The 27,459-nt window shown below is 40.8% G+C and overlaps 2 protein-coding genes across 3 annotated transcripts in view; one reads left to right on the top strand and one right to left on the bottom strand.

Moving 5' to 3' along the window:
- The window catches only part of LOC126273110 (spliceosome-associated protein CWC27 homolog), a 114,718-nt gene extending 98,150 nt beyond the window's left edge, over positions 1–16,568 (bottom strand). Inside the window, exon 1 of the mRNA XM_049976559.1 lies at positions 16,476–16,568. Coding sequence (XP_049832516.1) covers positions 16,476–16,517 — 42 coding nt within the window. The 5' untranslated portion in view covers positions 16,518–16,568. The remainder of the gene's footprint in view (positions 1–16,475) is intronic.
- A 295-nt stretch (positions 16,569–16,863) lies between these two features.
- LOC126273111 (NSFL1 cofactor p47) overlaps positions 16,864–27,459 on the top strand; it is a 60,518-nt gene continuing 49,922 nt past the window's right edge. Inside the window, exons 1-3 of one of the 2 annotated variants that reach the window (XM_049976560.1) lie at positions 16,864–17,051; positions 25,925–26,070; positions 26,252–26,413. In XM_049976560.1, the coding sequence (XP_049832517.1) occupies positions 16,950–17,051; positions 25,925–26,070; positions 26,252–26,413 (410 nt within the window). In that variant the 5' untranslated portion in view covers positions 16,864–16,949. The remainder of the gene's footprint in view (positions 17,052–25,924; positions 26,071–26,251; positions 26,414–27,459) is intronic. The other variant, XM_049976561.1, reaches the window with a different exon arrangement.

The raw sequence follows: 27,459 nt of genomic DNA on the forward strand, positions 1-27,459 counted from the left end.
ACAGTTCTCCAGCTTTTTCATCCCATTGAAAAAGATCCCAACTGCAACTATCATTTCCTCATTTCTTCCCAGTAAGCCAAAGTTTCAAGTTAGGGAACAGGAGGATGTCAGTTGGGGCTAAGTCTGGTGAATAGGATGAACGAGGAGCCAATTTAAAGCCCAATTCATGCACTTTTGTCACTGTTCTCACTGATGTGTGGGGTGTTGTGTTATCCTGGTGAAAGAGCACTTTTTGCATGCTGACCTTGGTCTTTTTTCAATCAATGTTGCCAACACAAATTTCATACGATCCAACCATGAAGTATTATACATCCAGTTATGGTTCCGCCTTTTTTCAAGTAATCTATGAGGATTATTCCTTGGGAATTCAAAAGAACTGTGGCCATCACCTTACCAGCTGACAAAATGGCCTTTGCCTTCTTCAGTGTACTTTAACCTGCTTTTGTCCATTATTTTGACTGCATTTTTAACCCTGGTGTGTAACAATGGATCCAGGTTTCATCAACAGTCACAAATCGGTACAAAAAGTCCTGTAGATTTGGATTAAACATCGCCAGAAATTGTGTGGAAATTTTGTGCTGGATGTGCTTTTGGTCAACTGTGAGCAATCATTGCACCCACTTCCAACACAGTTTATTCATAGCCAACTTTGCAGGTAGCATATTACACGCTCACTCAGTTGAGATGCCTATAGTGTCAAAAATCTCATGAATTTTTATTTGGCAGTCTAGCATTACACTGTCATGTATTTTGTCAATGGTTTCCTTTGTGGTAACCTCGATTGGATGGCCAGAGAATGCTTCGTCTATGGTGCTTCTCTGACCGCATTTAAATTCATTAATCTAGAAGTAAATGGTCTTCAATGATGGTGCAGAGAATGCATGAACTTCATCCAATTCTCTTTTGATTTGTGTGGCTGTCTAATGCTTCAAATGAAAATGTTTGATAACAGCATGAAACTCAGTTTTCTCAACTGCAGTCAACACACTGACCAATTCAGACATCCATCAACAATGAACTTTATGCTGTACATTATTGAAATTATTTATACGATACTTGTAATACTCAAGCTTATGAACCATCAAGATGCAACAAAATTGTTCCTTTCTTTCATGGAAATTTACTAGACTTATCAAACCACCGTCGTATTCTCTCTAGTTCTTAATCATCCACTTGTGAACTGGACATGTATCACTGTAAAATGGTGGCTGTTATTGCCTTGGACTATTACCTCCTTATGTATTCACAACAATGGTGAAGCCTGTTATGCAGTTCAATGAGAGTACTGATAGTATACAATAAATGCCTGACTATCAAGTCCCTATCCTCCTTCATTTGACTTCATTAATACTTGATAAATATGGCAACATCAACAGCAAAGGATGGAGAGATAGAGAAAGTATATGAAGATACTGAACGGATAATTCATTATGTACAGGTAAATGAAAATCTAATAGTAATGGAGGAATGGAATATGATTGTAGGGGAGGGAGTAGAAGAAAGAGTTACAGGAGAATACGAGCTTGGTAGTAGAAATAAGAGAGGAGAAAGGTTAATTGGGTTTTATAATAAATATCAGTTAGTAATAGTGAATACTCTGTCCAAGAATACTTGGTAAAGGCCTGGAGATACAGGAAGATTGCAGCTACATTACATCATGGTCAGGGACAGATCCCGAAATCGGATATTGGACTGTACGGTGTCCCCAGAAGCGGATATAGACTCAGATCAGAATTTAGTAATAATGGACAATAGGGCGAAGTTTAAGAGACTAGTCCGAAAGAATCAACGCACAAAGAACTGGGATATGGAAGTACTAAGGAATGAAGACACCCTCTTGAAATTATCTGAGGTTATAGATATAGTGATAATGAAGATCTCAGTAGGCTGCTCAGTCGGAGAGAAAACTGTACCTAAAAGGAAGGAAGCTGCAAAGAAACCATGGATAACAGATGAAGTACAAAAATGTTCAAGGAAATTCAGGAATACAGAAATACAAATCACTTAGGAACGAAATAAACAGGAATTGGAGGGAAGCTAAGGCAAAATGGCTGCATTAAAACTGTGAAGAAATCACAAAAGAAATGACTGTCAGAAGGATGTGGACTCAGCATATACAAAAGTCAAAACAACCTTTGGTGAAGTTAAAAGTAAAGGTGGTAACATTAAGCGTGCAATGGGAATTCCACTGTTAAATGCAGAGGAGAGAGCAGATAGGTGGAAAGAGTACAATGAGGGCCCCTACAAGGGGGAAGACTTGTATGATGACATGATAGAAGAAGAAATAAAAGTCAACAGGGAAGAGACAAGAGTCCAGAATTACAATCGGAATTTAAAAAGAGTCCTGGAAGACTTAAGATGAAATAAGGCAGAAGGGGTAGGTAACATTCCATCAGAATTTCTAAAATCATCGGGGAAAGTGTCAACGAAGCGATTATTCACAGTGGTGTGTAGAATGCTTGAGGCTGGCAAAACACCACCAGACTTTCAGACAAACTTCATCCACACAATTCTGAAGGTAGCAAGAACTGATAAGTGCGACAATTATTGCACAATCACCTAAACAATGCATGCACCCAAGTTTCCGACAAGAATAATAAACAGAAGAATGAAAAAGAAAACTGATGATCTGTTAGATGACGATCAGTCTGGCTTTAGGAAAAGTAAAGGCACCAGAGAGGCAGTTCTGATGTTATGGTTTATAATGGAAGCAAGACTGAATATAAATTGACACACACTCATTGGATTTGCCAACCTAGAAAAAGCATTTCACAAAGCAAAACGGTGCAAGGTGTTCAAAATTCTGAGAAAAAATAGGGTAAGCTATGAGGAATGATGGGGAATATACTATATGTAAAAGAATCAAGAGCAAACAATTAAGACTGAAACAGCAAGAATGAAGTGCTTGGATTAAAACGGGTGTAAGGCAGGGATTTAGTCTTTTCAATTTTCAATTGAATCTGTACATCGAAGACGCAATGAGGTAAAGAAAAGAAGGATTCAAGAGTGGGGTTAAAATCCAAGGTGACAGGATATCAATGATAAGATTCGCTGATGACATTGCTATCCTCAGTGAAAGTTAAGAACAACTCAGGATATATCGAATGGAATGAGTACAGAATATGGTCTGAGAGTAAATCAAATAAAGATGAAAGCAATGAGATGTAGCAGGAAAGAGAACAGCAAGAAACTTAATGTCAGAACTGGGGATCACACAGCAAATGAAGTTAAGGAATTCTGCTATCTAGGCACCAAGGTATCTCATGACAGATGGAGCATACTAGCACTGGCAAAAAGGGCAGCCCTGGCCAAGAGAAGTCTGCTAGTATCAAACATAGGTCTTAATTTGAGGAAGAAATTTCTTAAAAGTCTGTTTGGAGCACATCAGTGTATGATAGTAAGACATGGACTGTGGGAAAACTGGAACAGAAGAGAGTCAAAGCCTTTGGGATGTGGTGCTACAGAAGAATGTTGGAAATTTGGTGGACTGATAAAGTAAGGAATAAGGAGGTCCTCTGCAGAATCGGCGAGAAAAGGAACATATGGGAGACATTGACAAGAAAAAGGAACAGGATGATAGGATATCTGTTAAGACATCAAAAGATAACTTTAATGGAACTAGAGGATAAAAACTGTAGAGAAAGACAGAGACTGTAATAAATCCAGCAAATAATTGGGAATGTAATTTGCAGTTGCTACTCTGCGATGAGAAGGTTGGCGCATCTCTCCTTTCAGCTTTTTCTTCTTTTTTTTTCACAGCCTTTAACTTCTAACATTTCATGTTGAAGTTTGTGGTACTCTTTCCTTAACTTCCCTGTGGTATCCCCCAATGAAGAATTCACACTTTGTCATAAAAATGATGAGCTAGTTTACTCATAACTTTTTTTAAAGAAGACATTATCACAGAATATTTTAAAAGATGACATTTCTGTGAATAAACTTTCTATCCTTTAACTGCACGTATTTTTTGCCTTATGCACCCTCATCACACTGATCATTACCAAGTCCTCCATTACTCAGAAGTTGTTTTCTATCCAAAGGACAAAATATGTCCTGAAGCTTGTTGCCCTCATGTTTTGACAAGGTCATTGGCAGAGTGGGAGTGAAATAGAAGTATTTGACTGAGACTCAGCTTTATTATTTCAAATATTAGCCATGGCTGAGATCATGGAACCAGTAAACTACTAATCAAAGATGCTAACCATTATACTATGGTGATTCTTCAAAACAGCATTAGTGTCCATAGAAGTAGAACCTAGTCACAACTGAACAAGTATGATTAGGACAAGATTTAGTCTATATGTAGTGACAACTACCATAATTTCCCAGTGCCGGAGCCTGACTGGATCTGACTGGATGGAGTGATGGGAAAGATAAAGATACTGCCAGTGTGCAAAATGGATATACGTGCAGGAGAAGAGAATGGCATATACATAAGGAAGGAAGGAGCAGTGAGGGAGCTACTAGGAGTAATGCTAAGAAAATGATAAAAAAGGAATTTGGATGATCCAGCATATAAAAAAGAAAGGACGAGGGAGTATAAGACTAGCTTATGTTATGGAAGGAGGAAAGAAGCAGGAAAACAAGAGTGTGTACAGGAATGAAATGCGAAAATTGGAGGGAGATTGAAGACGGAGGGTTCTGGGATTGTAGAACATGTTTTTCAGGACGATTTCACACCCTCACAATGCAAAAAAGCTGGGGTTAGGTATGGGAGATAGTTGTGGGATATCGATGAAACATGGACCATGAAAAAGCTGTTGATGTCAACCACTTTATGTTGAGCAATGTGTTTCATAAGTTGAGCAGTTCGCTTTGCAACTACACTCATCCTCATAAATTAAGGATAATGCTGATACATGGTGAAACAACACTCATGTGGGTGGTTTACAGGTTTAAATCACATCGGGGTGCGACCATATGGTGCATTTGACCTGCAGTTGTTGCACGGTGGCGCTGGCAACAGTCCACATATGTAGAGGCATATTGGTGTGTGTCAGAGTACGGTGCAGCAAGTAAGTGTGAAGACGTTTTCAGACGTACTAATGGTGACTGTGTGTTGAAAATTGCTCAAAGAACACATATTGATAATGTTATGGGGGGTAGAATGGAGTGACTGGAGGCTGGTCAAACACAGCAGGTCGTAGCATGGGCCATCTGTGTGCCACAAAGTGTGATCTCAAGATTACGGCAACAATTCCAGCAGACAGGAAATGTGTCCAGGTGGTACAGTACGGGACGTCCACAGTGTACAGCAGCACAAGAAGACTGATATCTCACCATCAGTGCCCTGCAGTAGCAGGTAGCTTTGCTCGGGACCCTACCGCAGCCACTGGAACAGTTGTCTCCAGACACACAGTCTACAGACAACTGAACAGACATGGTTTATTCACCCGGAGACCTGCAAGGTGCATTCCACTGACCCCTGGTCACAGAAAAGCCAGTAATGCCCGGTGTCAAGAACACAGTACACGGTCATTGGAACTGTTGTCCCAGATTATGTTCACGAATGAGTCCAGGTACAGTCTGAACAGTGATTCTCCATCTGGCGTGAACCAGGAACCAGATACCAATCCCTTGACGTCCTTGAAAGGGACCTGTATGGAGGTCATGGTTTGATGGTGTGGGGTGGGATTGTGATTGGTGCATGTACACCCCTGCATGTCTTTGACAGAGGAACTTTAACAGGCCAGATGTATCGGGACATCATTTTGCACCAGTATGTCCGCCTTTCAGGGGTGCAGTGAGTCCCACCTTCCTCCTGATGGATGATAACGCATGGCCCCAACGAGCTGCCATCATGGAGGAGTACCTTGAAACAGAAGATATCAGGGCATGGAGTGGCCTGCCTGTTCTCCAGCCCTAAACCCCATTGAGCACATCTGGGATGCTCTCGGTTGACGTATCGCTGCACGTCTTCAAATCCCTACGACACTTCAGGAGCTCAGACAGGCACTGGTCCAAGAATGGGAGGCTATACCCCAGTAGCTGCTTGACCACCTGATCCAGAGTATGCCAACCCATTGTGCGGGCTGTGTATGTGTGCATGGAGATCATATGCTGTATTGATGTCGGGGTACATGCGCAGGGAATAGAAGCGTTTTGTAGAACGTGTTTCAGGCCGGTTTTCTCAACTTATCACCAATACCATGGACTTACAGATCTGTGTCGTGTGTGCTCCCTATGAGCCTATGCTATTAGTGAGAGTTTTGTGCAGTGCCACGTTGTGTGGCACCACATTCTGCAATTATCCTTAATTTATGAGCATGAGTGCAGATACTTGGCGATCATTTGTCTTTGCATTGTATGCTGAAGGTAATGATTCCAATTTGACTTCTGACTCCCACTGTTTTAATTTGTCATAATATCACTGATAACAATGAAATCATAGAATCAATTGACGAATTTTCATAGTTGAGGATGTTAAAGAAGCTTGGACGGATAGTAAAAGGTATTAAATAAAGCAGAAATTGTCTAGAGTTTTCAAGAAGATAATGGTGTTTCTGCAACTGAGAGTTTACAATCAATGGTATCATCAGCTCTGACTTACAGCAGTGAGATATGTACTTCTGATGCAAAAATCATTCAAAAACTGATGGTTGTTCAGTGAGCAGTCAAGAGATGCATATAATTATTAGGACAGAAAAAAAGACAACGAGATACATCAGTGAACTGACTAGGCCAAAAGAAGTAATTGTAACTGTAATGAAAATTTAATTGAAAGTAGATAGACCAGAAAATTCCTTGCTGGGTTCCATGAGATAAGAAAAGAACAAGATGATAATTTATTGGAAGGTGGCAGTATATCACTGATGATCCTAATACACAGAAGAGCCTAGAAGAGGTCTTTTATACAGCAAGACTTTTTACAGTGTGCTCCCCCCTGCAAAATAAAAGTGCCCTTTAAAATCCTGACACAGAGATTTCCAAAAAACAGGGAAGGAGGGTGGAAGAAGGGGTTCTGATGCTATTAAGGCACATTCTTCATTGACACAGTGTAATGGTACTTGCATTACGCAACCATTATGACACCTCACCTGAACCTCTCGATACCAGTAGTATTCTACTGTATTTCTGTAAAGTAGTTAAAATATTTCTGAGACAACATTCAGATTTGATTTCATTTGTGATACATCGATATATTTATATTACAATGATATTATTCTTAGGTGTATTCTTTCTTTTGTCACTATGATCTTTGACGTACTTGTAACTCTGATTTTTGGGTGCGTAAGCGATTATTAGTTAGTTGTTAACTTGTCAGAGAGTCGGACGTTAAGAAAGTCAAGTGTTGGACGTCATGTTGGAAAGATGCATATTGTAGTTGGCTTATAAAATGTGAGGAAGATGTTTTCAAGTATGTTTTGTATTGTGAAGTGATGTTTTGTGTGTTACGTGATATTGCAATAAAAGCAATTAAAAGGAAGTGTAACTTAAATTCGGAGTGCTGATTATTTTTTTTTACATCACTATCGTGCTAACTTTGAAAGGTTTAATCCCTAAGAATGGTTTGTGAAGCGCATCTACAAAACTTTTGAATATAGCACGATAAAACCTAGTCCTTTTTGCATCTGAGCTTGGAATCATAACCACCTAGATTTTCAACGATTGAGCCTTGATTTTACGACGAGACCAATGTGGGAAACACAAAAAGATGAGTGGCTAGTTTTTTCATTATTACATGAAATGACTTTATTAACTGTGCTCTAATGACACCTGCCACATAATATGACTGTTGTTGCCCGAAAATGCAGTATTTAGCAGCGTGAGCAACACCACAATCATTATTAAAGTTTGAACTTTGTTGTGGTAGGGTTGTTAGAACAGGATGGATCTTCCGCTGTTCATTTGTAGGCAGATAATTTTTTAGAAAAACAATTGCCTGGCAATAAACATATAAACATAAGTGTCCCTCAAGATAGAGTACTGTATTTAACATACATCAGTGACTTTCCAGGGAGTAAAGATATGGGGTAAAAGTTCTCTTTGATGATGACAGCAACTCATAGTCACTGATAAAATAGCATAATTTCCATTACAGAAAGAAAATGGAACACTCAAGGGCAGTGAGTAACAAATTAACTCTGAAAATAAGGAACAAAAACAGAATGCACTTCATCATAAAGACGGAAAACAACTGTGTCACATTAGGCACAGATGATAAACCTGCTGATTGTGGTAACAACAAAGTTTTTAGGGATAAACATTGATTGTTGGTTAACTTGGAACACGAACGCACAAAGACACTGGCAAAAAGAGTGTCATTAGCATGAAACTTCCTGGCAGATTAAAACTGTTTGCTGGACCGAGACTTGAATTCAGGACCTTTGCCTTTCGCGGGCAAGTGCTCTACCATCTGAGCTACCCAAGCATGGCTCATGCCGTCTCCTACCTTCTGTCATTAGCATGTTATGCTCTTAAGATTCTGTCACCAGTTTGTAACAGCCAATGTCTTGTAGTAAAACATTATTCCTATGTAGACTCAGTTCTTCGCTAGGAGATTTTTTTTGCGTTCCAAGACTTACCAAGCAGGAAAGCGCCGGCAGACAGGCACATCAACAAAACACACAAACACACACACAGAATTGCTAGCTTTCGCAACCGATGGTTGCTTCTTCAGGAAGGAGAGGGAAAGACGAAAGGATGTGGGTTTTAAGGGAGAGGGTAAGGAGTCATTCCAATCCCGGGAGTGGAAAGACTTCCCTTAGGGGAAAAAAAGGACAGGTGTACACTCGCACACACATACACACACATATCCATCCGCACATACACAGACACAAGCAGACATATTTAAAGGCAGAGAGTAAGGGCAGAGATGTCAGTCGAGGCGGAAGTACAGAGGCAAAGAAGTTGTTGAAAGACACTGACCTGCCTGCACTGTGACGCTTTCTATGTGGGAAAGACCAGCAACAAACTGTCCATTCGCACGAATGGACACAGGCAGACAGTGTTTGTTGGTAATGAGGATCACCCTGTGGCTAAACATGCCTTGATGCACGGCCAGCACAGCTTGGCACAGTGTTACACCATCCGAGTTATCTGGATACTTCCCACCAACACCAACCTATCCGAACTCCGGAGATGGGAACTCGCCCTTCAGTATATCCTCTCTTCTCGATATCCGCCAGGCCTCAACCTCCGCTAATTTCAAGTTGCCGCCACTCATACCTCACCTGTCTTTCAACAACTTCTTTGCCTCTGTACTTCCGCCTCGACTGACATCTCTGCCCTTACTCTTTGCCTTTAAATATGTCTGTGTATGTGCGGATGGATATGTGTGTGTATGTGTGTGCGAGTGTACACCTGTCCTTTTTTTCCCCTAAGGGAAGTCTTTCCGCTCCCAGGATTGGAATGACTCCTTACCCTCTCCCTTAAAACCCACATCCTTTCGTCTTTCCCTCTCCTTCCTGAAGAAGCAACCATCGGTTGCGAAAGCTAGCAATTCTGTGTGTGTGTTTGTGTGTTTTGTTAATGTGCCTGTCTGCCGGCGCTTTCCCGCTTGGTAAGTCTTGGAATCTTTGTTTTTAATATGTTTTTAATATATTTTTCCCATGTGGAAGTTTCTTTCTATATGCGCCAAATGAGCACACCTACCAGTTGATTGAGGTTTGGAGTTACATTTACCTAAGAAGAACGAACAAAAACTCAAAAAATTCTCTATCATGGAATAAAATTGTTCAAGGAGATAAAAAAGATTTCTAAATACATCTGTTTAAAAAGTATGTAAACAATTCTTTGTAAGTAATGCACAGTACACAACTAAAGATTATGACAATATTACGAAAAGTGTATTTGTTACTCACCATACCGTGGAGACACTGAGTCGCAGATTGACATGGCCAAAAGACTATCAGAAAATAAGTTTTCAGCAACAAGTGCACACAAAAATGCAACTCACATACACATGACCACTGTCTCTGGCTGCTAAGGCCAGACTGCTAGCAGCAGTGCATGATGTGAGAAGCAACAGGTTGGTGGGGGTAAGGAGAAGGCTAGGGTGGAGAGGGGAAGGATAGCAGGGTTGGGATGGAGAACGGATAAGTGCTCCTTGTGGGAGCGTACAGGGATGAGGTGGAGAGAGGGTAGGGCACCTAGGTGCAGTCAGGAGGTTAGAATGACCTTGGAGGGTGGGGAGTAGCGGGAAAAGATAAAAGTAAAAACACTGTGGGTGCATTGGTGGAACAGAGGAGTTTGTAATACTGGAATGGGAACAGGGAAGGGGCTAGGCAGGTAAGGACAATGACTAATAAACATTGAGGACAGAAGGGTTACAGGAACAGTGGATATACTGCAGGGAGGGTTCCCACGTGCACAATTCAGAAAACCTGGTGTTAGTGGAAAGGATCTAGATGGCACAGGCTGTGAAGCAGCCACTGAAATCAAGAATGTTGCATTGTGTGGCATACTCAGCAATTGGGGGGCCAAGTTGTTTCTTGGTCACAGTTTGTTGGTGGCCATTCATGTGGGCTGACAGCTTGTTAGTTGTTATGCCCACATAAAATACAACATAGTGGTTGCAGCTTAGCTTGTAGATCATGACTTGTTTCACAGGTAGCCCTGCCTTTGATGGGATAGGTGATGCTTGTGACCGGACTGGAGTAGGAGGTGGTGGTGGTGGTGGGATGATGTATTGGTCAGATCTTGCATCTAGGTCTATTACAGGGATATGAGCAATGAGGCAAGTTGTTGGGAGCAGGGGTTATGTTGGTATAGACGAGGATATTTTGGAGTTTCAGTGGGTGGCAGAATACCACTTAGGAGCAGTGGGAAGGATAGTGGGTAGAACATTCCTCATTTCAGACCACAATGAGAAGTAGTCGAGGCCCCTCAACATGCAAACTAACCTTACATTCACAGAAAGAACCGCAATCCACCTCCTAAAAACTCATCCTGACCTTATAATCCTACCTGCTGTCAAAGGCTCCACCACTATTGTTTTGAAACACAAGGGTTACCTGGCAGAATGACTACACCAGCTGTCAGGTTAATCTACCTACAAACCCTGCCACAGTGACCCCATTCCAGAAATCCAGTGGGATTTCTAGTCTCTCTTCAAATCCTTACGCCCATCCCAGAACCTTTTCCCAGAGTCTGTCTCTCTCCTCAACTCTACCACTGCCTGCATTCCTACCACCTCCATACTTCCTAAAGTCCGTAAACCCAACCACCCAGGATGCCCCAATGTGGCCAGTTGCTATGCCCCCACTGAGAGAATCTCTGCTCTCACAGACCAACACCTTTAGCCTATTACCTGCAGCCTATCGTCCTATATAAAAGATATGAAACATTTCCTTCATTGACTCTCCACAGTTCCTGTCCCTTTACCACATGGCACCCTGCTTGTCGCTATTGATGCCACTTCCCTTAACACTAACATCCCTAACTCCCACAACCATACTGCTACTGAATGCTACCTTTTGTGATGCCCAATGGATTTTAAACCTACGCCCTCCTTCCGAATTGCCATGACCAACTATATCCACAACCACAAATACTTCTCCTTTGGAGGCATCGCCTACAACCAAATCTGGGGTGCAGCCATAAACAGATTCAGGGTACGGCAGTGGGCAACCACATAGTACAATCCTATGCCAACTTATTCATGGGCCTTCAAGAGGAATCCTTCCTAATCATCCTGCATCTCAACTGTGATCTGAATCAAGAGTGAGAACACCCTATCCACATTCCTTCAGAACCTCGACACCTTCTCCGTCATTTGCTTCACCTGGTCCTACTCAACCCAACAAGCCACCTTCCTCGATGTTGACCTCCACATCAAAGATGCCTACATCAGTACCTCCATCCATCTCAAACCTCCAACCAGCAGTAAGACCTCCACTCTGACAGCTGCCACCCATCCCATACCAAGAAGTCCCTTCCATACAGCCCAGCCACCTGTGGCCATCTAATCTATAGCAACAAGTGGTCCCTCTCGAAATATACCATGGGTCTCACTGAGGCCCTTACAGACAGTAATCACCCTTCCAACCTCGTACAAACAGATCTCTCTTGTCTTACCTCTCTAATCACCCACAACCTCCCAAAGTCCCACCATCCAACTACAGGGGAGCATTCCCCTTGTGACTCAGTACCACTCAGAACGTGGAGCAACTGAATCAAATTCTCCACCAGGGTTTTGACTACCTCTCATTGTCCCCTGAAATGAAGAATGTCCTACCCACTATCCTTCCTCCTCTTCCCACAGCGGTATTCTGCCACCTACCAAACCTACATAATATCTTCATCCATCCCAACACCCCTTGTTCACAACCACTTGCCTCATGGCTCATATCCCTGTGATAGACCTAGATGCAAGACCTGTCCCATACACCACCACCACCACCACCACCACCACCACCACCCTCACCACCACCTACTCCAGTTCGGTCACAAGCATCACCTATCACCTAACAACTGTCAGTCCGCATAAATGGCTACCAACAAACTGTGACCAAGAAACAGATTGACCTCCCATTTGCTGAGCATGCCACACAATGCAACATTCTTGATTTCAGTGACTGCTTCACAGCCTGTGCCATCTAGATCCTTCCCACTAACACCAGGTTTTCTGAATTGTGCATGTGGGAACTCTACCTGCAATATATCCTATGTTCCTGTAACCCTCCTGTCCTCAACCTTCGTTAGCCATTGTCCTTACCTGTCTAGCACCTTCCCTGTTCCCATTTCAGTATTACACACCCCTCTGCTCCATCAACGCACCCACAGTCTTTTTACTTTTATCTTTTTCCACTACCCCCACCCCCCTCCCTCCAAGCTCATTCTAACATCCTGACTGCACCTAGGTGCCCTACCCTCTCTCCACCTCGTCCCTGTATGCTCCCACAAGCAGCATTTTCCTGTCTCCTACCCCTACCCTGCTATTCCTCCCCCTCTCTGGCCCAGCCTCCTCCTTACCTCCACCACCCAGTTGCTTCTCCCATCATGCGCTGCTGCTCACAATCTCTGGCCTCAGCAGCCAGAGACAGTGGTCTCGTGTGTGTGTGTGTGTGTGTGTGTGTGAGTGAGTGAGAGAGTGAGAGAGAGAGAGAGAGAGAGAGAGAGAGAGTGAAAGAGCATGGCGGCATGTTTGTGGTCTAGGAGTTACCAGTGGATGTCCTTAGTGTGACGGAGTGCAAAACCATGTTTTTTTTCTTATAAGTTATCTGCAACAAATTGTAGGTAAATCAAAGAAAGTTGTACAATTGGGTCCAACCAAATACGAGAGTGCAATTGTTAAGACAATGAGCTCATATTCGGGAGGATGGTGTTCCCTCTGTCCGGCCATCACAGATTAGGTCTTCTTAACCCTTAACTACTATCGACCGCCTCTCAGACTGTTACAAATTTTTGTGTCGGGATATTTCTCACACCCCTACAAAGCCAAATGGACTCTTCCACGTACCTTCCTATTGGCTGACAAGCTACACATACCAGCACCTTGCATTGTTGCTGCTCTTTGTTTCGTAATTATTAGCCTTGAGAGGTCTCACAGATGTATCATAGTGTTTGTGTGCTGTGTTTTTATTGCTTGCTAGTGTTCCTCCATTGCGGGGAAAGCTGGACCTTCTATGCAACGTGTGTTATATGAGACAGATGGGGACGTTCAAGATCACCCTGTTGAATCTTCGGATGAAGACTTTGATGACAGCGATAATGACTCTGATTTGAGATATTTAGTGATCACGACACTAATTCAGAGCAGGAAACAGAAAGTGATGAAGATGTGACAGCTGATGTACAAGGGAGCTTACTTCTTCGGTAGGAACAGATGTTTTCGATGGAGGAAAAAAGCAGCCACCAGCTAATGTAAGAACAATGCAACACAACATTGTCTTGCATCTTCCTGGACAGCGACAGACGGCGAAAAGTCTTGAAGAAATGGAAACTGTTCTTTACACGACATTCTAGACAAAACCATATGATGGACAAATCTGAAAATATCTAAGCTTAGAGCACAGTATGCTAACAATCGCTTACCCTATCTAAAAGATGTCAACGTCATTGAACTGAAGGCTCTAATTGGTCTGTTAGTGTATTCAGCCATTTTCAAGTTGGGGAACGAGTCTGTTTACAGCTTGTTTGCAACTGATGGAACAGGCGGAGATATTTTCAGATACACTGGTAGCAAAGAAATATTTCTGTTTTTATTGTCTGCATTACAATTTGACAATCCAGAAAATTGGAAGGAAAGAAAGAAATAGACAAATCAGCAGCAGTTTCACAAATCTTTCTGCATTTCATTGAAAACAGTCAACTTTGCTACTCCGTAGGTGCAACAGTGTGTGTCGATGAAATGCTTGTTCCTTTTCGTGAAAGGTGTACGTTTAGAATGTACATGCACAACAAACCGGTAAAGTATGACCTGAAAGTTCAGTGATTGACTGACGTTTGTACAAATTACTTGTACAATGCATACATTTATTCTATGACAACTGGTACTCATCAGTAGAACTAGTCAATGAACTTTCAAAAAAATGTTTCATGTACATTGGTACACTGAAAAAGAACAAAAAAAGGATCCCACAGAACTTCTTACCTAATAAGAAACATGGTGTGAAGACATCTGTTTACAGTTTCACATAAGACGTGACTCTGGTTTCCTTTGTGCCCAAGACGGCCAAAGCTGTGAAACTGATCTCTTCTATGCACCATTCAGTAAATAGTGATCCTGAATCAGAAAAACCTGAGATCATCCTGTTATATAACACAACAAAAGGTGGTGTGGACTGTCTTGACCAAAGGTGTGCAGCTAATTTGTCAAGTCACCGGGCAACAAGATGGCTTTTGGTCATTTTCTTCATACTAGTGGATGTTGCTTGAGGTGTAAATTGTTATGTGGTACATCAAACTTATCCAAAGGCAGAAGTAATGACGAGATTGAGCTTCATGAAGACTCTAGCAAGAGACCTAGTTGAACCTAATATGAAGCGTAGAATTTCTATTGGGAGCTTGCCATGAGAGTTGAGTGACACCATCGGAAGAATACTTCACTTACAAGATGAGCCTCGGGCACCGAAAGAAGAATTCAAAAATCAAAAAATGTGTGCCTTTTGCCCTCCTCATCTGAAGAGGAAAACAAGATATCTGTGTCAACAGTGTGGTGTTCTGACTTGCTAAGAGTGTTTCAGGAAGGTCGGCATGGAGTGTCTGCAGGTGGAAATTGACTAAAGTATGATTCAGTAGCACATGGGAACACATATTTATTTTTTACTTGTAATTTTAGAAGTAAAATGTGCCAAAGTTTCCCCATTCATAGACTTATGGACTGAAATATTCACTCTACATTGCAAAGATAAGTTGTAAATTGAAAGCTGACCTCGCACACCACTTTTTCTTGTGTTATAAAACAGGATGATTTCAGGTTTTTCTGATTCAGGATCACTGTTTACTGAATGGTGGATAGAAGAGATCAGTATTGCAGCTTTGGACTTCTTGGGCACAAGGGAAACCAGTCATGTCTTACGTGAAACTGTCAACAGATGTCTTCACACCACATTTCTTATTAGGTAAGAAGTTCTGTGGGGTCTCTTTTTTGTTCTTTTTCAGTGTACCAACACATGTGAGACCTTTTTTTTGAAAGTTCATTGACTAGTTCTACTGATGAGTACCAGTTGTCACTTGTAACATTTCTCCTTGTGTTTTCAATGGGTTTCACCAACTGAAGAACAGCCTGTGTGGGAAGACTGTGACCTTTTTCATGACTGGGAAGAGTGTGACCGTCACTGCCTTTTCCAGAGTAAACGTATGCCTTTGACAAGTAATTTGTACGGGCATCAGTCAAACGCTGAACTTTCAGGCCATACTTTGCGGTTTGTTTCATTCATAGACTTATGGACTGAAATATTCTCCCTGGATTGCAAAGATGAGTCGTAGACTTAAAGTTGACTTCGCACACAATTTATCGCAAGTCATGTTGGATTTTTCTACCTAGTTATATTGCCAATTTGTAATATAACCTCTCTGATGATAATCAGTGTTCGTGTAGAGAGCTAACTATTTGCTGTTATTTTCGTAACTCATAAAATAAAAATATATTCCAAATTTCGCTTTCTTTTAATTGTCGAAGTGTTTAAGATAGTGCATTGTTTAAAAAAATCAAATTTCTAGAAAGTCCGCCTCTAAGAAGTGTAATGAACAGTGAGAAGTGAAGAAACTATATATATTCCGCAAAATTATGTGAGACCCCTCCATAGTAATTGCGTTCCAGTGAATGACCATATTAGTTACGGCTTAAATAATTTCCGGCAAATGCTGGAATGGTTCACTCATCAAAGCCACAATCAACTAACTGTCCTACCTTCATAAAAGCTTACTTATTTATTTTGTGTGTATGTGCAGCAGAGCTATTTGTGTTCATTGATTTATCATAATAAAGCTAATCTTATTGTTGGATGATACCTGGATGAATTTACAACAATTTATACTGCCAAATGGTTACATATGGAGCACACTATTAATCAGGGTCTTAGATTTACCTTTCCTATCGTCGGTGGTTCTTGTATGTAAATGTTGCTCATTGTTTATTTATGCTTTCGGTCATTGACGATTTCAACAAACTGTAAACAAACATGAGCACCAGCGACTGCAGCCTTTTGTTTACTATGTGTGTTGAAAACTTTGAGTTCACGGCTGTCACGGCAACAGCCACACATTTCAAATTTTTTTGCTGCCAGGGATGAACACTGAGGCATAAATATTTTGTCAACTATATAATCGCTTAACTCCGTTAAAAGTCTGAAAACAACATTAAATAGTAAGCAGTAATTGCTCCATTTGGGAATGCGAAAGATGTGATATTTTACGAATTACAGTGGTTAATATCTTCACAACTGATGTTGTTTGAGACTTCCGGCGCAGAATGACAGTGAAATAAGTTGTGTGTATGCGGTTCGTAGTAAATGTGATACGTTTTGTAATCACTGTTTGATTATTTTGCAAAAACAGAGAAAATGGCAGATCACGATGAATTAATCTCACAGTTTTCCGATGTAACCGGAGTAGATTCGGAGAGAGCAAGATTTTACCTGGAATCGTCGGCGTGGAAACTGGAGGTACCGTATTTTAAATCTTCTCAGAAGGTGAAATATTGTTAAGGCATTTAGAAAAATGTTGAATAGACCATCTATAATATTTTGAAAACCAATCTGACCTCTAAACTCGCTCTACAAACGCCGTTGATGGATTTTATCTCGGTAATTTATCACGGAGCGATCGTTTTTACATTTCATTGACCTTTCTTGAGAGTATTACGGTTGCCAATACTTGAATACGTTTCGGATGCCTTGGTGTATACTCCCTTTTTCAGTTTTAGCCATATTCATTGAATGTTTTTCATGTTATTTTTTCGTTGTTGGTGCAGATTTCCATTCTAAAAGATACATCAGTTCATAGAGTAGTTATATCGAGAGAACATCCACAAACCCTTACCACTGCTGTGCCTGTTGCTGTTGTTGGTGGCTGGCAATGCATTAATTATGCCCAACCGTTGATTAAGAGAGCCAATGGCAGCTCTACATCCGAAAATTTCGTTCGGAACTGGAATTCGTCTTATTGTTTTGTTCATAATTTAATTCCTCTTTTAGTGAAGAGGTATGTTATCTGATAACCCTGTTTTAAGAAATACTCGAGCTACCTGAAAAGGTTTGTCACTAACATAACAGGAAATTTGTAATGTAAGGCTAATCAGATAAACGTTATATTATTATAGCCACACGATTCTTTCTATACCAGTAACATCAACACTTGTGTAATTTTCCTCCAAAATCTCATTTTCTGTAATTTCTTTATAGATCCCAACCACAACAAATGACTTATTGGTCATGAGAATAATATAGGGCTAGTTCAGTTTCCTTTCAATTAAGGAGAAGTGATCATTGAAGATTTTTCGTATTTCTTTAATACTAGTCCCCATATTAGTTTCATTTTATTATAAAAGAACTTTGTCGTCTCTTAATGGCTTTCACACTTATTTTCAAATAACATTTCTTAAGATCTCATAGAACTGTCTGCAGTGAGGTGCTGCATAGTGAAAAAGAACCATCTTAAAAGATGATGGGTGTCTGTAGGAATGCATTACATCTACCTCATAAGCTGTGTACCTGCCATGAAGTCATTCATGAGTTGACTACATGATTCTTTTAAAATTGGGATAGATTAATTTTGGAATTTTTCAAAGTTAGCAAGGAGACTTCATTTATATCTGAAGAACTTTTAATAACAGATACGTCCCTCATAACATGGTAATTTATTTCTAACCTCCATTATGATGAATCTATCAACTAGCATAATGTAAATGAAAAGAATGCATTGTTAGTCAGTTTTGTGCTCAGTGGGTGTTTGATATTGTACTAGTATTAATGAAATAATTGTAACCACTATTGCTACTACTGAAACTGTTCTTAATTTTCAAACTAGTTGCAGTCTTGGATCATCATCATAAGAGAGGACTGTATGCTGCTTTCGGCTCCCCCCCCCCCCCGTGATAGGCCATAGCCAATAGGGTTATAGTATATGGTAGCGCTCCCCCCTCCCCCCCTGAACCATGGACGTTGCCATTGGTGGGGAGGCTTGCGTGCCTCAGCGATACAGATAGCTGTACTGTGGTTCCTGAACAGGGGCGGAAGCCTTTTCAGTAGTTTCAGGGGCAACAGTCTCTATGATTGACTGATCTAGCCTTGTAACAGTAACCAAAACGGCATTGCTGTGCTGCTAGTGTGAACGACTGAAAGAAAGGGGAAACTACAGCCGGAATTTTTCCCGGGGCATGCAGCTTTACTGTATTGTTAAATGATGATGGCGTCGTCTTGGATAAAATAGTCCCCCATTCTGACCTCCAGGTGAGGACTACTCAGGAGGAAGTTATCAGGAGAAAGAAAATTGTTGTTCCACGGGTTGGAGTGTGGAATGTCAGTTCCCTTAATTAGGTAGGTAGGTTAGAACATTTAAAAAGGGTAATGGATATGTTAAAGTTAGATATAGTGGGTATTAGTGAAGTTCGGTGGCAGGAGGAACGAGACTTCTGGTCAGGTGAATGCAGGGATACAAATACAAAATCAAATAGAGGTAATGCAGGAGTAGGTTTAATAATGAATAAAAAAAATAGGAATGCGGGTAAGCAACTATAAACAACATAGTGAACACATTATTGTGGCCAAGATAGATGCGAAGCCCTTGCCTACAACAGTAGTGCAACTTTATGTGCCAACTAGTTCCGCAGATGATGAAGAGATTGATGAAATGTATGATGAGATAAAAGAAACTATTCAGATAGTGAAGGGAGATGAAAATTTAATAGTCATTGGTGACTGGAATTCGATAGAAGGAAGAGAAGGAAACATAGTAGGTGAATATGGAATAGTGGTAAGGTTTGAAAGAGGAAGCCGCCTGGTATAATTTTGTACAGAGCATAACTTAATCATAGCTAACACTTTGTTCAAAAATTATGAAAGAAGATTGTATACATGGAAGAAGCCTGAAGATAATGTAAGGTACCAGATAGATTATATAATGGTAAGACAGAGATTTAGGAACCAGGTTTTAAATTGTAAAACATTTCCAGATGCAGATGTGGACTCTGACCACAATCTATTGGTTATGAACTGTAGGTTAAAACTCAAGAAATGGCAAAAATGTGGTAATTTAAGGAGATGGAACCTGGATAAACTGGCAGAAACAGAGGTTGTAGACTGTTTCAGGGAGAGCATTAGGGAACGGTTGACAAGAACGGGGGTTAGAAATACAGTAGAAGAAGAATGAGTAACTTTGAGAGATGAAATAGTGAAGGCAGCAGAGGATGAAGTAGGTAAAAAGACGACGGCTAATAGAAAGAGGTATTTAATTTAATTGATGGAAGTGAAAAATGCAGTGAATGAAGCAGGCAAAAAGGAATACAAACGTCTCAAAAATGAAATCAACAGGAGGTCCAAAATGGCTAAGCAGGGGTGGCTAGAGGACAAATGTAAGGATGTAGAGGCTTATCTCACTAGGGGTAAGATAGGTACTGCCTAAATTAGAGCACTTTGGGGAAAAGAGAACCACTTGCATGAATATCAAGAGCTCAGGTGAAAACCCAGTTCTAACCAAAGAAGGGAAAGCAGGAAGGTGGAAGGAGTATATAGAGGGTCTATACAAGGACGATGTACTTGAGGACAATATTATGGAAATGAAAGAGGATGTATATGAAGATGAAATGGGAGATACAATACTGTGTGAAGAGTTTGACAGGGCACTGAAAGACCTGAGTCGAAACAAGGCCCCGGAAGTACACAACATTCCATTAGAACTACTGACGGCCTTGGGAGAGCCAGTCCTGACAAAACTCTACCATCTGGTGAGCAAGATGTATTAGACAGGCGAAATACCCTCAGACTTCAAGAAGAATATAATAATTCCAATCCCAAAGAAAGCGGGTGTTGACAGATGTGAAAATTGCCAAACAATCAGTTTAATAAGCCACAGCTGCAAAATACTAACACGAATTCTTTACAGACAAATGGAAAAACTGGTAGAATGTGACCTCAGGGAAGATTGGTTTGGATTTTGTGGGCATGTTGGAACACACAAGGCAATAATGACCCTATGACTTATCTTAGAAAATAGTTTAAGGAAAGGCAAACCTACATTTCTAGCATTTGTAGACTTAGAGAAAGCTTTTGACAATGTTGACTGGAATACTCTCTTTCAAATTCTAAAGGTGGCAGGGGTAAAATACAGGGAGCGAAAGGCTATTTATAATTTGTACAGAAACCAGATTGCAGTTATAACAGTCGAGGGACATGAAAGGGAAGCAGTGGTTGGGAAGGGAGTAAGACAGGGTTGTAGCCTGTCACCGATGTTATTCAATCTGTATATTGAGCAAGCAGTAAAGGAAACAAAAGAAAAATTCGGAGTAGGTATTAAAATCCATGGAGAAGAAATAAAAACTTTGAGGTTTGCTGATGACATTGTAATTCTGCCAGAGACAGCAAAGGACTTGGAAGAGCAGTTAAATGGAATGGACAGTGTCTTGAGAGGAGTATATAAGATGAACATCAACAAAAGCAAAACGAGGATAATGTAATGTAATCGAATTAAGTCGGGTGATGCTGAGGGAATTAGATTAGGAAATGAGACACTTAAAGTAGTAAAGGAGTTCTGCTATTTGGGGAGCAAAATAACTGATGATGGTTGAAGTAGAGACGATATAAAATGTAGACTGGCAATGGCAAGGAAAGCATTTCCGAAGAAGAGAAATTTGTTAACATCGAGTATAGATTTAAGTGTCAGGAAGTCCTTTCGGAAACTATTTGTATGGAGTGTAGCCATGTATGGAAGTGAAACATGGATGATAAATAGTTTGGACAAGAAGAGAAAGAGGCTTTTGAAATGTGGTGCTACAGAAGAATGCCGAAGATTAGATGGATAGATCACATAACCAAGGAGGAGGCACTGAATAGATTTGGGGAGAAGATCAATTTGTGTCACAACTTGACTAGAAGATGGGATCGATTGGTAGGACATAGTCTGAGGCATCAAGGGATCACCAATTTAGTATTGGAGAGCATTGTGGAGGGTAAAAATCATAGAGGGAGACCAAGAGATAAATACACTAAACAGATTCAGAAGGATGTAGGTTGCAGTAGGTACTGGGAGATGAAGGAGCTTGCACAGGATAGAGTAGCATGGAAGGCTGCATCATACCAGTCTCTGTACTGAAGACCACAACAACATATGGTAGCCAGTGAGAACTGCTGAATCTAAGGATTTCTTTCAGTGGAGAAAGCATATTGATAATTGTTTCCTATGTGGAGAACATTGAGAAAACTAGATATGCTAACAAACTGACCTGTAATGAAGTTCAGGATGTAGATTAGGCTGGAATGTGACTATTTGATTGTGAGTTGGTGAATACAAATATTCTCAACATGAAAGTAAGATAACTTTAGTAGATTAATGTGTAGTGTAATGATGGGTTAATTATTAACTTGATAGAACAAAATACCAGCTATCTTTATTTATGAACCATAGGAAATCATGATTGGCTGCCAAACACTGACATGTGATCACCAAGTTCACTCCTCATAATTCATTGTGCTAATTTGCCAACAGTAGCACACATCAGTGTTTAATGATGTGTGTTTTGGGTGTACAGCTGAGTTGTTGATTTCATTTTATGCACAATATTCAGACAATCCACCCAGTCTTACTCAGATGCTGCGAGTTACGTAGTGAAATATGGTTTCGAAACTTCCTGGCAAATTAAAACTATGTGCAGGACTGCTACTCAGGCTTGGGGCGTTTATATTTTGTGAGCAACTGTTCCATTGACTGAACGGTATAAGCATGACTTATGCCTCCTTGTCGTAGCTACATTTTCACTAGTACCTCACCTCCTACATTCCAAAGTTCACAGAAGTGCACACACTCTGCTGCTCAGCAGTGTCCTATGCCAACTGATTCATTAGCCAACTAAAGCAGTCCTTCCTAGCCACCCAGAATCCCAAACCCCTCAATTGAGCGAGGTGGTGCAGTGGCTAGCACATTGGACTCGCATTCGGGAGGACGACGGTTCAATCCCGCGTTCGGCCATCCTGATTTAGGTTTTTCTTTGTTTCCCCTAAATCGCTCCAGGCAAATGCCAGGATGGTTCATTTCAGAGGGCACAGCCGACTTCCTTCTCTGTCCTTCCCCAAACAACCCAACCCAACCCAAACCCCTCACCTGGTTCAGATTCATTGATAACATTGTCTGGCCTGGATCGAGGGTGAGGACACCTTGTTCACATTCCTCCAAAACCTCAAAACCTTCTCCCCCATTGGCTTCACCTGACCCCTAGTCAACACAAGACACATTCCTTGATTTTGACCTCCACCTCAAAGATGCCTACATTGGTACCTCCATCCATATCAAACCTAACAATCACCAGCCATACTGCCATATTTTGACAGCTGCCACCCATTCCACACCAAGAAGTCCCTTCCATACAGCCTAGCAGCCCTTGGCTGTCACATGCATAGTAAGGAGCAGTCCCTCTCAGACTACAGCAAGGGCCTCACTGGGGCCTTCACAGACTGTAATTACCCTCGCATGCCTTATCTCTCCAGTCACCCACCACTTCCCAAAGTCCCACCATCCTGCCATACAGGACCATTACTCTCATGACTCAGTTCCAGTGTGGACTGAAGCAAGTGAATCACATCACCACCAGTGTTTCAACCACCTCTCTTTGTGCCCTGAAATGAAGAATGTTGTACTCACTATCCTTCCCATCCCTCCGATAATGCTGGCCGCTGTGGCCGAGCAGTTCTAGGCGCTTCAGGCTGGAACCCACTGCTGCTACGGTTGCAGGTTCGAATCCTGCCTCGGGCATGGTTGTGTGTGTTGTCCTTAGGTTAATTAGGTTTAAGTAGTTCTAAGTATAGGGGACTGATGGCCTCAGATGTTAAGTCCCATAGTGCTTGGAGCCTCCAACAGTGGTACTCTGCCCCCCACCAAACCTACACAGTATCCTCATTCATACCTACTCAACCCCTTCTCTCATGGCTCATATCTGTCTAATAAATCTAGATGTAAAACTATGCCATACATCTTCCCACCACCACCATCTCCTGCTCCAGTCCAGTCACAAGCCTTACCTATCCCATCAAAGGCTGCGCTACCTGTGAAACCAGTCATGTAATCTACAAGCTAAGTTGCAACCACTGGTGGACAAGAAATAGTGGGACCACCCAGTTGCAAAGCATGCCCTCCCAACACAACATTCTTCATTTCAGTGACAGCTTCACAGTGTGTGCCATCTGGATCCTTCCTACCCACACCAGCTTTGCTGAGTTGCGCAGGTGGAAACTCCCTGCAATATATACTATGTTCCTTTAACCTTCGTGGCCTCAATCTTCCTTAATCACTGTCCTTCACCCACCTACACCTTCCCTATTCCCACTCCAGCTCTACACGCTCTTGTGTTCTGCCAGTGCACCTGTAGTCTTTATACTTCTCTCCTTTTCTGCCTCCCCTCACCCCCTCGCTCTCCATCTAACCTCCAGGCTGCACCTAGCTGCCCTACCCTCTACCCACCACATCCCTGCATGATTCAACAAGGAGCACTTTACCTCCCCCTACCCCCTCCCCAGATTTTTGTGAAAGAGACTGACTCATTTCCTTCCTCAATACACACCTGTGCTCTGTCTCGAACGAATTCATTCTGTGGGACATGAAACCCAAATTGTCTTGGCTCCCTTTTATGTAAGTTGATAACTGGTGGTAAATAATATGGAACATCCATATCTTGTGCTATTATTGATAAATGTGACATAGTTCCACCAAGCACCATTGCAACAATTCATGAATGTAAACTATGTTTGTATTTACATCTCAAGCTATTCATTTGTGTATAAATACATATTTACTTTGACACACGATGAAAGTTCAGTAATAATATAATTTATTCATATATGGAGGTGTGTGGGTATAGCTTCAGTTATGATATTAGTGTTCAATATTCCAAGTTGATGGACTACTTGGTAAGCTTTGGATGTCACATGTTGCCTTCTGGGCAGATGAATCTCTAATTATTGGCAGTAATAAGAGTAATGAGGAAATTTTAAATTTACTTTGTTATTTCTTGTCTTTTTCTTATGTAACATTGATAATTTGTGATATGATACAGTATAGTATGTTTAGTGAAAGTAATACGCACTTAAAAACAACAGTATATTTGCTAATATTTTTTCTATCACTTGAATACAACTATTCTTGGAATATTTTGTGCTGTCAGTTAGTGGAAAAAATCATGCAGTTTCACCATAATAAAGGCATATCTGATACTGTCTTTTAAGTGTCTGCAGGTGAGTAAATAACTTCTTATGAGTGTGGTCAGTTCTCAATTTGTTACAAATTATCAGCAACAAGATAGCTCTTTTGTGATAGGTTTTCTTAAAACATGTCTATGTACACACAGTATGAAAAGCAATAGTGAGAATCTCTTTCATGTTTGTGGTACACACTCCTCCTCAGTAGAAGCAAAGGTTAATTTGACCAATACCCAAGAATGATAATCCATCAATCACCAGGTGCATACAGGCTAAATAGACCATTATCTTTAGAATCTAATGCTGTGCAGCACATTGTTGGTGCACAGCATATAATACTTTCAGCTACTATTTAAATATCAATCTGAATTCCAGAAACACCATAGCACAGTCACAGTCAACTCCTTCTCCAGATTTTATTCCTTCTCTACTGTTGCCATACATTTCTGAATGTATGTCATTGCTCACATTTTGGGAGGGCAGGGGGGGGGGGGTGCTAATGAAGATATTACTTAAAAGTGTTTTATTTTGAGTGACATTTCCGAAATACCATATTAACTATTAGTTTAGTTTCAGTATTAATGTATGCTGAATCAGATCATCTTGGGCTCCCGGCTGTGTCAAGTGGCTATACACCTGCAAGGTCATGGCTGAGTGCTCCTTAGTCATTGCCAGTCTGTTTTTCATTACTGTATACTTGCCAGCCATATCCTCATCACTGACGTCAGACATGGTATGGTATTATTACTGTAGATTGGAAAGGTCAGCAAGCACACTTGGTGTGGCTTGCAGTCAGAAGATTTTATCCAAATTTCACATTCAGAACAGGAGGAATTTTACTTTAGTGCTGCTGTGCTGTGAGCATTTTTGTGAAGCTGAAATGTTACTGCAGGTCATTTTAGACTTCCTAATATATTTCTGTAATTGAAATGTTAGTTCTGTATCTGTCCATGGTGTGTTTGAAGCTAAAAAAACTGATCAGTAGTTGGTGTTTCTACTCACTCTGCTCCATGTCTTTGGAATAAGATATTTTGTGTTACATATAACTTTGCCTATCTAAAAGTTATAATCAAAAGATGGAACAGTGATGGAAAATTAATTCTGGATGAAATTGCTGATTTTCAATTCTTCTGTTTTAGGTTGCATTAGCAAGCTTTTATGAAAATGATGCAGATGATAATCCTATTGATGATGACCCTGTAGAAGTGGCTCCACCACCACCCCCTTTGGCAGCCTCTGCACCATCTGAAAGCAAATCAGCATCTCGTGTCAAAACAAATTCTCGGTAAAGTTTTCTTTGCTCTAAGACTATGAAACTGAAAATTAGTTGTATTAGCTTTAAAATTAACTGTTTTAATGCTTCAGCAGTAAAAATTTTTAAATGTTGTGTATTATTGTTCACTTTTGTAACTAATATATGACAAAGAAGCTCAGAGTTTCTGAAACATATTATTTCAATCTTCTAGGTTTGCAACAGTGGCAAGTTTGCATAAGAATGACACCAGTTCTGATGAGGAAGAAGGGCAGGCATTCTATGCAGGTGGATCTGAACATAGTGGGCAACAAATTGTTGGTCCTGGAAAGAAGAAAAAAGATATTGTGGCAGAAATGTTTAAATCAGTTCAAGAGTATGTACCTTAAATATATTTCTCTATTGATAACAAAATTGTACACATTTACATGTGATGAATTAAGTAACTTTAGAGAGAGATTCCATTTGTTTTTCCTGTTATCATGGGAGGTTCAATATAGAATTTATATACTACTTACAAGCAGTTTGTACAACATCTGAGACATCACATCCAGCACCCTAAACAAAGAAGCTAAGGCAGAACATTACACTTTCACACCAAAATAAGTGAAATCTATAATATTGACAGCCTCTTCTTGGGATTGCTATGTAAAGAAAGCAATGGAAACTCTCTGTAGCTATTGAGGTTATTGAAGTCCTATGGAGAGGCTAAGAACAGCTCCTTATACAATGACTCCATTGGGTAGAATTCACATTTCAGAGTTTAACCCTGGTACTACCCCCCCCCCCCCCCCCCCCCCCTCGTGGCGTCCAAGTTTTGTTGTCAGTGTTTGAGGGAAAGATTAATGCAGTCATCACCTAAAGGCTGATTTTAAGCAGCAGTGGTTTACCTAATGATTTGCATTTGTTGTTCTGTGGTGTTACATAATCATAAGAGCCTAATTGTAAGAAACCCACAAAGAGTGCAGTCACTTGATTCTTTGTGCACTCAGCAGCTCACTCTCTACTTACATTGTGGTCCAATTGAGTCTCCAGAGAATGAGTGGCTGTGTGCATATGATCTGTGTGTGTTTCTTTGGTCTCTGGTGAAGATCTTTGCTCAAAAGCTAAATTGCTGTCAGCCTTTACTCCATAACTGTCTGTCTGCTGCTCAGTGCAGCCTCTATTCAGTTAAGAGTGATCTATCCTCAGGTAGATATTTAAATGTGCATATTTTAGACCTCAGCAGCTTATATGAACAAGTTTGTTTTGCTAAGGTCAGAAATAATGATAGACCCATTTTTTAAAAATATATATATGGATTGCTCTGCTTTGTCATGTCTTTTACAGTAATAATAACTCTTTTTTTCTTGGTATTCCTCTTCTGTTTGTGTTTAATGGTACTAGCATTTCTTGACTACTGCTGTACAACATAAACTTACA

This window comes from Schistocerca gregaria, chromosome 5 (assembly GCF_023897955.1).
Source record: "Schistocerca gregaria isolate iqSchGreg1 chromosome 5, iqSchGreg1.2, whole genome shotgun sequence".
NCBI lineage: Eukaryota > Metazoa > Arthropoda > Insecta > Orthoptera > Acrididae > Schistocerca > Schistocerca gregaria.